The sequence below is a fragment of the Mastigoproctus giganteus genome, chromosome 4 (assembly GCF_048544385.1).
Source record: "Mastigoproctus giganteus isolate SK-2022 chromosome 4, ASM4854438v1, whole genome shotgun sequence".
NCBI lineage: Eukaryota > Metazoa > Arthropoda > Arachnida > Uropygi > Thelyphonidae > Mastigoproctus > Mastigoproctus giganteus.
In genome coordinates, this window is record NC_143578.1 from 145,721,304 (window position 1) to 145,735,232 (window position 13,929).

Sequence of the window (13,929 nt, forward strand, 5' to 3'; positions counted from 1 at the left end):
TATCCCCATTCATCTTGACTGTTCATTTCCATTTATTTTTATTTTAACATGTTTGCTGCCAGAATGCAAACTTAGATCAAACAAACTGCAATTTTTTTTGCGTTAATGCAAATATGGATCCATTCAATTGTGGTCAATAAAACAGTGCTGTAAAAGGAAAGGCACATGAAATGAACAACTGTTCAATAGCAGAACACTGATTGAACCAAGGACCCTTACAAACATAAGCAGCAGCAAATGTGTTAAGGTATTAATAGCACATACAGGTGACCCTTGCTTAACACTGATAATTTGTTCTGAAAAAACAGCACTAAGTAAATCCGTGCTAAGCGAGCACCGCATTCCCATAAGGTAACATATGTATTTGTGAGTTGCAGTCAGTGGCGGATTAAGGATAGTTGGGGCCCCCAGGCAAATTATATTTGGGACCCCCCCCCCCCCCCAAAAAAAAAGAATAAAAAAAAAATAAATAAAAGTTAGGTAGCAAATAAATGAAATTTTGTACTTTTGAATTTTTTGAACTTCTGGATTTTTCTGCCTGTTAAAGGGTTAAAGGATGATAAATAATAAAACTTTTTAGTTTAATGAATAATTTATGTTGTTTTTACAAATTTACTTTGTGAATTTTTTTATTGACTTCAAAGTTTATTTTTTCGGCAAACTCGTGTTCAATGGAAATTAGCGATAAAGGCATTTAATCGCTCTTGGCTCATTACAGCCTTTGGTATTGCAGCATTATTTAAAGCGTAGATAGTCTGTGCTGTTCAAAATACGTATTAAAACGTAATAATTGTTTTTAAAAATTTTTCGCTTAAAATAATCAAGATTTTTATGGTGTTTACTGAAAACATTAATCTATTTTAGAACACTATAGGAAAATGTCTTGGCTTGGGGGCCCCCAAAGCCTGGGGTCCCTAGTCAGTGCCTCATTGCCTTAATGGGTAATCCTACCCTGGTTGCGGTCAGTGCCATAGGATATTTCCTAATCAATAATAAACTGTAGTGAAAAGATGCACAAAAATGTCGGTCAAAATATTTAATATTCAAATATTTGTATATATAAAATATTCTGCATTACATATGTATATAATTATGTGGTAACTACTTACGTATCAAAATTAAACTTAAAATTCCAATTAAAATCATGAATTTAATTGATTTTAATTGATTTAATTTAATTGGTGAATTTAATCATGAAAAATGTGTCGATTTTGGGTTGTACTTTAGCCCTCTTCCTGGAAAACTAAAAGGGGTTTTAATTTAAAATACCACCCAACAATAAAGTCAGCCGATCCTTCACCGCTTTGAAACTTGGCATGTTTTTTTCCTTCTTTTAGGCATTCGTTTCCAAAAAAAGTCCTGCTTCATCTATGTTAAAAGCTTGTTGAGAAGTATAACACAAATACCCCTCTTCAATAATTTTAACAAGTTCTTTTTTGAAAGTTTCGGTTCCTTGATCTGCACTTGCGGTTTCTCCCTGGATTTTAAATCTATTCAGCCAGCCGTTATTGGTTTTAAATGGTTCCACATTTTTCTTTTTTTTTTCTTTCGGTGAGCTTTCTTCAGATCATCATATAGGCTAATCTGTTTTTTTTTTATTTATTTATTTTTTTTATAATTAATGGAATTCTGTGTTGGATACTATCTTCAATAAAATTAGTTAATCTCTCCATTTCAATCCTAATAGTTGGCCTAGCCCTAGTTACTTCCAATGAAACAGCTGTCTTTCTTGCTGCTAAAGTTAATTCTTTATTTTTATAATTGTTCTTACAGTTAAACCTGCCAGCCCTAAATTATGGCACACATCCGCTTGTCATTGACTGGAATTGATTCGCTTCAAAATGTCTAATTTAATTTTCAAATTCAGTCTTTTTCTTACATTTGTAGTCTTCGTGCTGCATCCAGATGTTGTTTTTTCATTCTTATCTGCCATTATTAACTCTTCGAAAATGTAACTGCATTGGTTGCATTAATGATGATTCAATGTTCGAGTAAACTGTCCATTACCCACGATGCCTAATACTGTACTGAGTGATGACTAGACTTTGGATAAATGCATATAACGTAAATATTACAAGCAATATACTTGATCATTTTTTAAAATGTTGATCTTGGAACTACGTAACAAGTCACTGTACTGCAATTAAATTAGCGTGCGAGAAATTTTCACTGAGCGTGGTAAAATTTCCCAAGTTGGCATGGGAAATGTTTTAATGCTGTTTTGCTATTCATTTTCAAGTTATCGACTCCATCAGATGAAGCATTTTCATTAAATATGCCAAAAATGCAATCTGCTGGTAAAATCGCGTTATAGTGATTTGTGACAGTGTTATAGTCAGATATGGGTTTATAATATAAGAAGAGCATTATAGCAAATCAGCGTAAAGTGAACTACATTGTAATGAGGGCCTGCTGTACTTGTACTTACCCACACACACGTTTATGTTGTTATGGGGGCTTGATGGCGCATAAGCTACTTTGGCTATAATGTGCCTTATACGTTTATGTGTGTTTATATAAAAGAGCACACACACACATACACACACATGTTTCAGTTAAAAAGCACCAAGGTCTATCTTGGTTTAGGCAAGTTGGCATTGCATGACTACAGAAATGCTTTCGAATTTGTAAAATTGTCTTTAATAGGGAGTGATGCAGAATAATAGCAACTCCACTGCCTCATGCTGGGGCAAAAATTTCAGCCTATTTGGGCTGAAATTTTTGCATTTAATGTTAAAATTTCTGAATTGCTGGACTAAATGTTATCATTTATATTTTAAGATTTGTAAATTAAAATTTGCCTCATCAGCTGCTTTTTCCTCAATGGTAAAGTAGTTGGGTCAGTCTGAAAACATTATCAGTATACTTCTGAAATTAACGTAACCTGATTTTATTTGAAGAAAGAACAAAGAAACAATGATTGTATGTGATAATTGCTTTTCAGTAGGCACGTTTTGCTGTGTGTTGAACAGTTAGCTGTACAAGGGCAGTTTTGTGTTGTATTTCCTCTTGAAAATAATGAAAAGAAATATAATATTCAAAAGAATTATTTAAGAAAAATTGGCTGGGAAGTAGAAATTTCATGAAGTAGAAGTTAAAGGAACAAACAAATGAGCAATAATATATTTTTAACAATTTTTAACCCTTTTGCAAGTATATATGTGGTTAATGGTACTACTTTGAAATCTTCCTGTAATCTTCCTACTATTTCTTATCTCTATTTTCAAGTAATTGTAGACAGTTTGTAATGTTAAAATATAGTAGCTAATATATAAGTTAGTGCAATTGCATCATTTCAGTACCTAGTCAACTACTTAAGTAGTTATAAATCATTAAGTATATCTCATATTATGAATACCTTCATGAGTTGCCACGATATTTCACTACCTTGAATAAGTAATGCTTCACCATAGGAGAAGACATCACACACGCCTAGCGGATCATACAGCACATATGTCAAGTTCATGCACTGCAATCATATAAGGCTTGATGTTTGGCATATGAGAACACAGTAACAGTCTCTGTCATGGAAAAAGCATGCGACCTATCAGACCTGGAAAAAGGCATGATCATCGGCTATTGGGCTAGAGGTGCCAGCACTTCCGAAACAGTGCACTTTATGAAATGCTCACATGCTGCAGTGGTGAAAGTGTATCAAGACTGGACGAATGGGACAGTTTTGATGACCCGATGTGCCAATTGTGGAGCCCCATGCACCATTGATCCCAGAGGTGAATGTTGGCCGAAACATTTGGTCAGGACCAATCAGCACGCTGCTGTTGCTCAACTGGCATCCAATGAACTGTAGGGTCACCAGAAAGGTCTCCAACATGCCAGTGCAGCGAATCCTGTTGCGCATTGGGCTGAGGAGCAGACACTTGGTGACAGCATCCATGCTGATGGCCATTCATCACAAATAATGCCGTCGGTTTGCACAGCAATACCGACACTGGACCCTGGCCGAGTGGCAACGGGTGGCCTTCTCCAATGTCACGGTTTCTGCTCCACCGAGTGGATGGATGGTGGCATATTAGGCCTGAAACCTCCAAGAACAGACACCAGGACACGATTGTTGGCAGAAGGCAGGCTGGTGGGGGCAGTGTTATGGTCTGGGGAATGTTTTCATGGCATGGCTTGGGTCTGCTGATACCTCTGGAGGGCACTCTGAATGCAAATGGTTACCTATTGATTGTTGCCAATCAGGTACACCCGTACACAGTGTTCCCTGGGGGTGGTGGTATCTATCAGCAAGACAGTGTGCCATGCCATGTCACCAGAATTGTCCGTGTGTGGTTTGAGGAGCAAGATGAAGACTTCAAGCTACTCCCTTGGCCACAGAATTCCCCGGATCTTAACCCAATTGAAAATCTATGGAACCACCTCGATTGACACATCAGACAGATGGATCCTCCACCAAGGAACCTACAGGAACTCCAGGGTGCACTGCAGTCTGCATGGTCACAGATACCCATAGCAACCTTCCATGAACTTAATGAGTCCCTCCCACGGCATCTGGCTGCAGTGTATGCTGCGAAAGGTGCATATTCTAGATACTAGTTAGGTGGTCATAATAATGTGACTGGACCCTGTATGTATATATAAAAAAGTAATGACTAGCAACCATTTTTTGGGGTTTTTTTGCAATTTTTTTAAAAATGTTTTTTGAAATTACTATTTTTTAAATAAATTTTGATTTTTCGCTCTAATGTCAGACAACCAACTCAAAAATAAGAAAAAATGAATATTTAAAAGTATTTAGTACAAATTTTTACAGATTTTCAAAATTCCATGAAAAAACTCACTTAACATAGCTGGCTGCTAGCAGAAACTGACTCCTAAAAGTGTTAATGCGTGAAAAATGTTAATTTGAAAGATTATAAAGTCATCTGTCTAAGTTCACATGGTTTATTAACAGTCAAAATAAATTAAGAAATAAAAGTTTGAAGGACTAATGGAAGAAGCTAATGGTTAGAAACTCAGTCCTATTATGTGCACATACTAGGACTGAGAATATTTTATTTTCACATCTTGCCGTGATGTGAAATATGACATGATGTGAAAATATTTTATTTTCACATCATGTCATATCTAACTTTTCTTCCCAAAACTTACTTTTTAAATTTATTTTGATCTTTACTATTGAATTAAGATGAGTTTCTTGAATTTTAAACTTGTTTTAACCATTAAGTCTAAGAACAAGTTTTTTTTTAGTGTTATTAAGAAATTATTAAAATGAATATTTAAAAATGCTTAGATAGATATGTTTTTTCAATTAATTTTTAAATTATTTTCTTGTTTCCTGATAAGTTTTTTTAAATGTTTATATGCATAGGTATTTAAGCCCATTGCAGAAAAGTTTGGAATACATTTCGATTGTACCATTATAAAAAGGTAAAGTTGTCATTACACACAGCTAACTCCATTATTGTGATTTTTCAATTATTCATTTGCTGTTTAGCCTGAATTTGAACATCTGATATTGTTAATATGTAATATCAAACACTTATTCTATATAAAAAGGTTTTTATTCCTTACCTTAAATAAACTCTGAGAAAAGAAGGAAAATAATTCATCCATGTATGCTACGGTACAGTGTTGGCCTGTAGTATAGATAGGAAGAAACATTTTGAATGTTTTCCTGGAAAGGATAGCAGTTCCTATCCTTTAATATCTTTGTAATCAAAAATTGAATACATTGTAGTCAGGTAAGCATGTCAAGGATTTGCATGCTTTTGAGAAACTGCATGAAATAACTGGGAAATCAATGAAAACATTTAAAATCCTTCTAACTTCCGAAACTTTTCTTTAAATTCTCAACTTCTTTACCCCTTTTTATTTTAGTTAATTAGTTATTATTTAATAATTATTGTGTTTCATTGCATTCTGTTTACAATTATGTGCAAAAATTTCAACACTATTTTGCAAGGTTAAGGTTGGGGCACTGGAAATCATTACATTTATGAATGTTCACGCCGACTGGGCTAGCCGGGTGGGTAAAGTGCCTGCCTGGCAACCCAAAGGTCGCGGGTTTGAATCCCGCTTCGGGCTTGGATCAGAGTAGTGCAAAAACCTTGGGAGGTGCATTATGGCCACAGAATCCGATACGCCAACAACTAACAAAAAAAAAAAAAATAAAAATTAATGTTCGCAACGTGTTTTGTAATGCCATTGCTTAAGTTGGACATATATTTTCAATGTTTTTATGAAGGATTTTGTCCTTTAGTATCTTTACAATCAAACGTTGCATAGACTAAAATTTCTCAGATCTCTGGCAAGATGTGCCAGGTGCCAGATTTGAGCAATTGTTTTGAATAATTAGGCAAGCAAGCAGTTTCAGATGCTATTCCTCTCTTACATGATGATGTTTAACAGGTGTAATAGTGAGCAGTTTGAAAATAACTGTATATCCATCACAAAATGTTACTTCATGACATTGAAGATTCTTGACAAAAATAGTGTATAACACACACACACGCACACACACCATATAGTAATGTATAAAGATTATTAGCATTAGCATTAGCATTAGTAGTAGAGGCATTTGATGCAAGAAAGCAAGCTTATGCAGCATCAGCCAAAAAAAAAAACAAAAAAAAAAACACTTCCACTTCACCCCTCTGTTCGTTCGAAATACCTGTCCAGCTGAGCCTTAAACTTATTTAGGCTATCAACCTCCACTACAAGGGATGGAAGTCTGTTCCACCAACCAACCACCCGCTGGCTAAAGGCAAATTTCCGCACGTCTATCCTACATCTGGGATGGGATACACTTAAATAGAAAGGGTGCAAGAATATTTGCTGATGCTATCGAGGCAGTGTTAGGTGGGTCGGAAAACTGCTAGCTTGGGGGGAGACAAAGACCAATAGATTGACAGTAGCCACTGGCAGAGGTGAAAGAGATTCTTGCACTGCTTCTATTAGAATGAGCAGAAGCCTGAAAAACAAGATGCATGGTATTTCAGAGACTGCTGGGAGCCATTGCGGTACAAGTAAACACATGGGTTGTGTTAGGGTAGCTAAGAATAGAAACAGGTGCAGGTATACTTGCGTGTACACCAATGCTAGGAGTTTAGTAAATAAATTTGATGAATTTGAGGTGTTGCTCAAAACATCAAAGGCAGATATTGTTGGGATATCAGAGACGTGGTGTCACACAGATATAAGGGATGCAGAACTGCAATTTGGGGAGTACAACGTCTACAGAAAGGATAGACAGGATAGGAAGGGGTGAGGGGTTATGCTATTAGTTAAGAAACACATAAAAACCAAGGAAGTGAAGCCAGTCGACATCGCTGGACAGTGCAGTGTTGAGTCAGTTTGGTGTGACATAAGCATTGGGAGATCAAAATTGAGAGTAGGAGTGTGCTATAGGCCTAATGACTCTGATGAGTATAATAAGGAACTGTACAGGGAAATAGAGTGGGCCAGTAAATCAGAGAGTCTTATAATGGGAGATTTTAATTTCCCAGATATTGACTGGAATTCATAAGGCCTATAGCATACTCCTATTCTAATTTTTGTTTTCCCAGTGCTTACGTTACAACAAATTGATTCAAGATTGCTCTGGCCACCCATGTCAACTGCATGCGCTGCTTTATATTTTATATGCATCTTTACTCTTCTGTTTTTCTTTTTTTTTTTTTTTTTTTAGCATAACCTTATTCCCTTCCTGGCTTGTCTGTTCTTTCTGCCTTGTACTCCCCATATTCAAAATCTACATCCCTTACGTTTGAGTGATGCCACATCTTTAATATCCCTACAATATCCATATTTGATAATTTGACCAGTAATCCAACAAATTCATTTAATAGTTGTTTTTGTTGACTTAACTTACTATAGACTAATTTTCAGGAATACGTAAGAAGGAAGGCTTTCAAAAGATAGTACAAATGAAGACAAAAGGAAAGTTACTTTGAATTTGAAGTTGAACTGTGATTGGATGTTGACAAGTTTATGTAGTAGTAATGGTAAATGATCCAAACTTATATAGGATCAGCCAAAAAAAAAAAAAAAAAAATACTACAGAGTTTACTCATCTGTATGCTCCAAGGTTTTTTCCAGTCTCCTTTAATTTATTCAACCCCTCCACTTCTGCAGCAAAAGATGGAAGTCTGTTCCAACAATCACCACCCTCTGGCTTAAGGCAAACTTCCGCACTCCTATCCTGTAACTTGAATTTATGCCCCTCACATGTGCAGTCTCAGCAAGTGCAAGAATGCCATTAATGTTCAACTTACTCAATCCATTCAAGGCTTTAAACACCTCAATCAGATCTTCCTGCAAGTGTTTTGAGATGCTCAAATTTGAAGAACTGAACCCTTTCTAGGTAAGAGCATCCTTTTGTTCCATTCACCAGGCTGGGTGCCCTTCTCTGCACCTGTTCCAGCATATCTACATCCTTCCTAAAGTGAGGCCTCAAGATCTGTATACAGTGCTCAAGGTATGGCCTAACGATGGCCTTATACCAAGGGATAATCATCTCATCCCTGCTAACAAAGTTTCTGTATATCATTGACATAATACCATGAGCTATCCTGGCAGCATGACTGCACCGCTCAGAGAATTTCATGTCAGACTGCATAATTACATCCAAGTCTTTCATTCTTCACTACCCTGAGTGTATGAGGACCGGTACGAAAGTAATGCCTCCTAATTTTTTTGCTTTCAAATCCACATTTGAAAGCAAATGTGGATTTGATGTGAAATGTGGATCCATTTCATATGTCACTGAGTGCCCACTCAGTGACATATGAAATGGATAATTCAAAATGGTGGCTGTTACAGATATACGTATCAAGCAAAGAGTGGTGATTGAATTCCTTACCAAAGAAGAAGTGATGACTATCAAAATCCATATTCATCTAAAAAATGTTTATGGTGACAATGCTGTAGATGTGCATACTGTTAGACATTGGGTAAGGCACTTTAAAAGTGGGAAAACTTTTAAAAAAAGTTTTCCTTTTTTTAAGTGACATTGTTGAAAAGCCCTGAAGCAGCCGGCCAGTAATGTCAGTGACAAGAGCCAGATCGACATGCTGATTAAAAAGGACTACTGCATCACAACACACGAATTGTGCGATGCAGTAGGTATAGGGAAACCTGCTGTGATAACCATCGTAAAGGAACAACAAGGTTTGCACCTGGTGGGTCCTGAAAATGCTGACACATGAACACAAAGAAGCCCGGAAAGTCATCTGTACAAAACTTCTCCAGTGCTCCAGAAAAACCTCTCCTTCACAGAGAGTGAAGGAGAGGTTTTTCTTTCACACATAGGCACAGGTGATGAAATATGGGTTCACCGTTATGACCCTGAAACGAAGAGACAGATGGAATGGCGCCATCAAAATTCACCATGCAAGAAGTAGTTCAAAAGACAGTCTTCTGTTGGTAAAGTTATGGTGACAGTGTTTTGGGATAAAGATGGGGTCTTGCTTGTGGAATTCTTGGAGCGTAGCACCATAATCAACTCAGATTGGTATGTGGAAATGTCGAAAAAGTTGGAAGTCCACATTCATACAGTTCGACTGGACAAAAACCTTAATGAGGTTCTTCTTCTCCATGATAACACATGGCTCCATACCAGTCTGTGCATAATTGGAGGCCATTGCAAACCTGTGGTGCACTATTTTTTCTCACTCCTCTGATGACCCGGAACTTTGCACCTTCTGACTATCACCGCTTTAGCAAATTGAAGGATGCACTACGTGGAACCCATTTTATTATTATTAGCCATATGGTACAAGGAAGCCTGAAGCTTATGCTGCACTAGCCAAAAAAAAAAAAAAAAAAAAATTCCCAAGTTACCCTGAGAGAGAGAGAGAGAGAGAGAGAGAGAGAGAGAGACAAAAATAGAAAGGAATCATCAAGAAAGAGAAGAATGATGATATCCAGCTCAGGACCCTGGGTGTGCCAAGCCCATACTCACCAGATGTGAGCCCCTGACGGCAACCAGCTCAAACACAGTGTTTGCAAAGCTCTCCAGAGCAAGAGTAAGGACTTCTATAGGATTGAAATACAGTGTCTAACTCAGATGGTGGAAGTGCATAGAAAAGGATGGTGACTTTGTGGAAAAATAGTGTGTTTATTAATGATTCAGGATTAATTGATGTAAAAGGCATAGTTGTAAGAATTAAATTTTCTGAGGGAAAAAAAAATAGGAGGCATTACTTTTGTACTACTCCTTGTAGTACTACACAGTGGATACGTTACTCTGGGGTTATTGCTACCCATATGCAATACCTCGCATTTGTCAATATTAAACTTCAACTGCCATTTCTCAGCCCATCGAAAATTTTTTTGATCTTGTTGCAATAGCTCACCCTGATGTCTGTCGTTAACCACACTCCCGATCTATTTATCATCTGCAAACTTAGGTATTTAACCAGTGATACCTTCACCAATATTATTGATAAATATTGAAAACAACAATGGGCCCAGCACCGAATCCTGGGAAACTCCGCTAATAAGATTAACCCATGAAGAACAGTTCCTGTTGATAAGCACTCTGTCTTCTTCTTCCTCTTAATCATCCCTTTATCCATAGCAGTAACTTGCCCTTAATGCCACATTACTCCAGTTTATACAGCAGTCTTTTATGTGCAACAAGCCCGTCACCACTAGCCGACCGGGCTAGCCGAGTGGGTAAAGTACCTGCCCGGCAACCCAAAGGTCGCGGGTTCGATTCCCGCCTCGGGCTTGGATCAAAGTACTGCAAAAACCTTGGGAGGTGCAATATGGCCACAGAAGCCGATGCGCCAACAACTACCAAATCAAAAAAAAAAAAATCAAAACCGTCACCACTAAATACGGATGATGCAGAAAGGTCAGGGAATGACCACCGCATATCCCGGAGCAATATGGCTTTAGTTGCTAATGCTCCTAAAAAAAAAAAAAACATATGTGCAACAGTATCAAAAGCCTTCCTGAAACCTGTGTATATGATGTCAAAATTATTTTTTGCATCCAGTTCCTTAGTAACTGCATCATTAGTAACCTATCAGATTAGCTAGCTTAGGCCATCCCTTAACAGATCCTTGTGTGATTGCAGTATAATTGCCTGTCTTTCCAAGTTTTTTTTTTTTTTTTTATGAGAACCCCAAACACGAGAGGTATTAGAACCTATAGTACTTAGTACCGTGCTTGGGTTGGAGGTTGAGAAGACGAAAGAAGATATCTGTTGACATTGAACTTGAACTTCTGTAGATTGTAATTTTCAGGAAATACGCATGAAGGAAGGTTGTTCCAGAAAACGGCAGTTGAATGAATAAATGAGGAAGATGAAAAGTTGGTTCTGTGGGTTTGAAGTTGGACAGTAAATGGATGTTGGCTGGTGGCGGCACGTGTTCGGACTGTTTTGAAAGAGAGAGCAGGAATTATAGAAGCCAATTCAGAAGAACAGTGCCCATGGAAGTATCTGTAGAAGAGGCATGCAGCAGAAACAGTGCGTCTATGAGAAAGCGAGTGGAGAGACTCTGTTAGAGATGAATCATTAATTAACCTAACTGCCCTCTTCTGAATGGAAAATCAAGAAGCCTGAGAGAGGTTTTGGGGGCACCACCCCAGATGTGATAACAATATTCCATGGCAGGGTGGATTTGCGATTTATACAGAGTGAGCAGCTGTTTGGAAGAAAAGTAACGCCGAGAGCGAAAGAGAAAACCAAATTTTTTATATGCAGAGGAAGCAATATTTGTAATGTGCTTGTGCCAAGAGAGATTAGAAGTCAGGGTAATCCCCAAAAGAGATATATCATTTTGCCTAGAAATCGGAGTGTCAAAAAAGATAAGCATAGGAGCAGAAGAATCCTTTTTGCGAGATATAAGACAAGACTGAGTTTTAGAAGGGTTGAAATCAACTAAGTTCTCTTTGCCCCACTGGAGAATTACCTGAAGATCGGCATTTAAGGAATTGGTAGCAGATTTTCGAGAAGTTGAAGCTGATTGAGCAGGACAAGGTTTCTCAAAATGGAAAGTTGAATGCAATGTGCTATCATCGGCAAAACTATGGATAGGATTTCCAGTCAATGGAAGAAGGTCATTGATATACAAGAGGAAAAGAGTGGGGGAAAGAACTGAACCTTGGGGGACACCGGCATTAGTGGAGAAGTTAGAAGACAGAGAGCCATCTACCATCACCCTCAGTGAGCGATCAGAGAGAAAACTGGATAACCAATTACTAAAAACAGTTGGCAAACCATAAGATGGAAGCTTGTTTAGAAGACCTTTATGCCGAACACGATCAAAAGCCTTCGAGATGTCAAGAGCAACTACTTGAGTTTCACCAAACCTTTCCATTGAATTAGTCCATAAATGGGTAAAATAAGCCAGAATATCACCAGTGGATCGACACTGATGGAATTCGTACTGGCGATCGTTGATCAGATGGAAGGTTTCTAGGTAGTTTGAGTTGGCGGTTAATTGATTTCTCCATTACTTTAGAAAGAGTAGAAGTAATTGCAATGGGACGATAATTGGATGGGAGGGATTTGTCAACCTTTTTAGGAACTGGCTGGATATGAGCAAATTTCCAAGCAGAAGGAAAACACCTTTGGAATAAGAAAGTGAAAAAAGGTGGCAAAGAATAGGAGTAAGTTCAGGAGCACAGGTTTTCAGAACAAGTGGAGAAATACCATCAGGACCTGGAGCTTTCTTAGCATCAAGATTCATCAAAATCCTTCTGATATCCTTTTGACGGAAGACCACAGGAGGCATTGAATGGAGTGTGTTGGGAATGGTGGGAGGTGTTTTACCAAGATCATTAATGCATGAGCTGGAAGAAAAATGGGATGCTAGCAGGTCAGCTTTATCCTTGGCTGAAGTGACAACAGAACCATCTGGTTTGGACAGAGGTGGGAGCAGAGATGGGCAAAAGTTGCGGCCAATAGCTTTGGCAAGAGACCAGAATGCTCGGCTAACATTAGGGCAAGAAGCAAGTTTTCTACTCTTAGCCTGTTCAAACTCTAGTTTGGACTGATTAATAACTGCTTTACAATTGTTGCGAGCTTTGGTGTAGGCAGAAAATGAAACTGAATAATTAGAAACAAGCCAATTACGATATGCAACATTCTTCTCTTGGACAGCCTTAGCACATTTATTGGAAAACCAAGGTTTAGATAAAGGACGAGATTTTAAAGTGGAGTGTGGGATAAAGGATTCCATTCCTGCAAGAATAATTTCACTGATACGATCTGAGCAAACGTTGACATCAGAAGTTTTGAAACAGTAATCTGACCAAGGAAAAGAAGAAAAGAAGTGTCACAGGTCATCCCATTTTGCATTCTTGTAATGCCAAACAACACGAAGTTGGGAATAGCCATGAGATAAAGGTTCCATTGGAGAAGAGACAATCAGCAAGTTGTGATCTGAAGTGCCTAAAGGACCTCTCACTTTGACCGTGTACTTAGAAGGGTTGTTTGTGAGAAAAAGATCAAGCATATTGGCTTAGGATTGTCTGGTATTCTTGTAGGTAAATGAACAATCTGTGCTAGGTCATTAGTAATTGCAAAAGCCTCAGCATCTCGACCTGCTGGGTCGGTGTGACTAGAAAACGAGAGCCAGCTGGAGTTGTGAACATTAAAATCACCAAGGAAAATTACCGCACTGTTAGGAAAGTTGGACTGGAGAAAGTCAAGTTGCAAAGAGAGGAAGTCAAAGAGCTCCAAGTGATTAGTGGAGTTGGGAGAACGGTAGAGACAACAGATGAATTTGACACAATGAGGTAGAGAGATTTTAAGCCAGAGAAGATCAAAGAGAGGAGATTCCAAATTGCCAAGTCTCAGACAGGGAATATCAGAACGGACATATGCACAAGTACCACCTTTGAGGCGAAAGGAATCGTACAGCGAATAATTTGGGCATCTGAGATTAGCAGTAGTTGAATCAACCGATAACTGAGATTCTGTCAGAAAAAAGTATATGGGGTTTGGCAGAC

The 13,929-nt window shown here is 38.0% G+C and overlaps 1 protein-coding gene across 3 annotated transcripts in view; it reads left to right on the top strand.

The window, feature by feature from the left end:
- The window catches only part of LOC150087115 (RNA 3'-terminal phosphate cyclase-like), a 197,812-nt gene that overhangs the window by 99,801 nt on the left and 84,082 nt on the right, over window positions 1-13,929 (top strand). For all 3 annotated transcript variants that reach the window (XM_090371821.1, XM_090371820.1, XM_090371823.1), the window contains one exon: window positions 5,333-5,391. In XM_090371821.1, coding sequence (XP_090227947.1) covers window positions 5,333-5,391 — 59 coding nt within the window. The remainder of the gene's footprint in view (window positions 1-5,332; window positions 5,392-13,929) is intronic.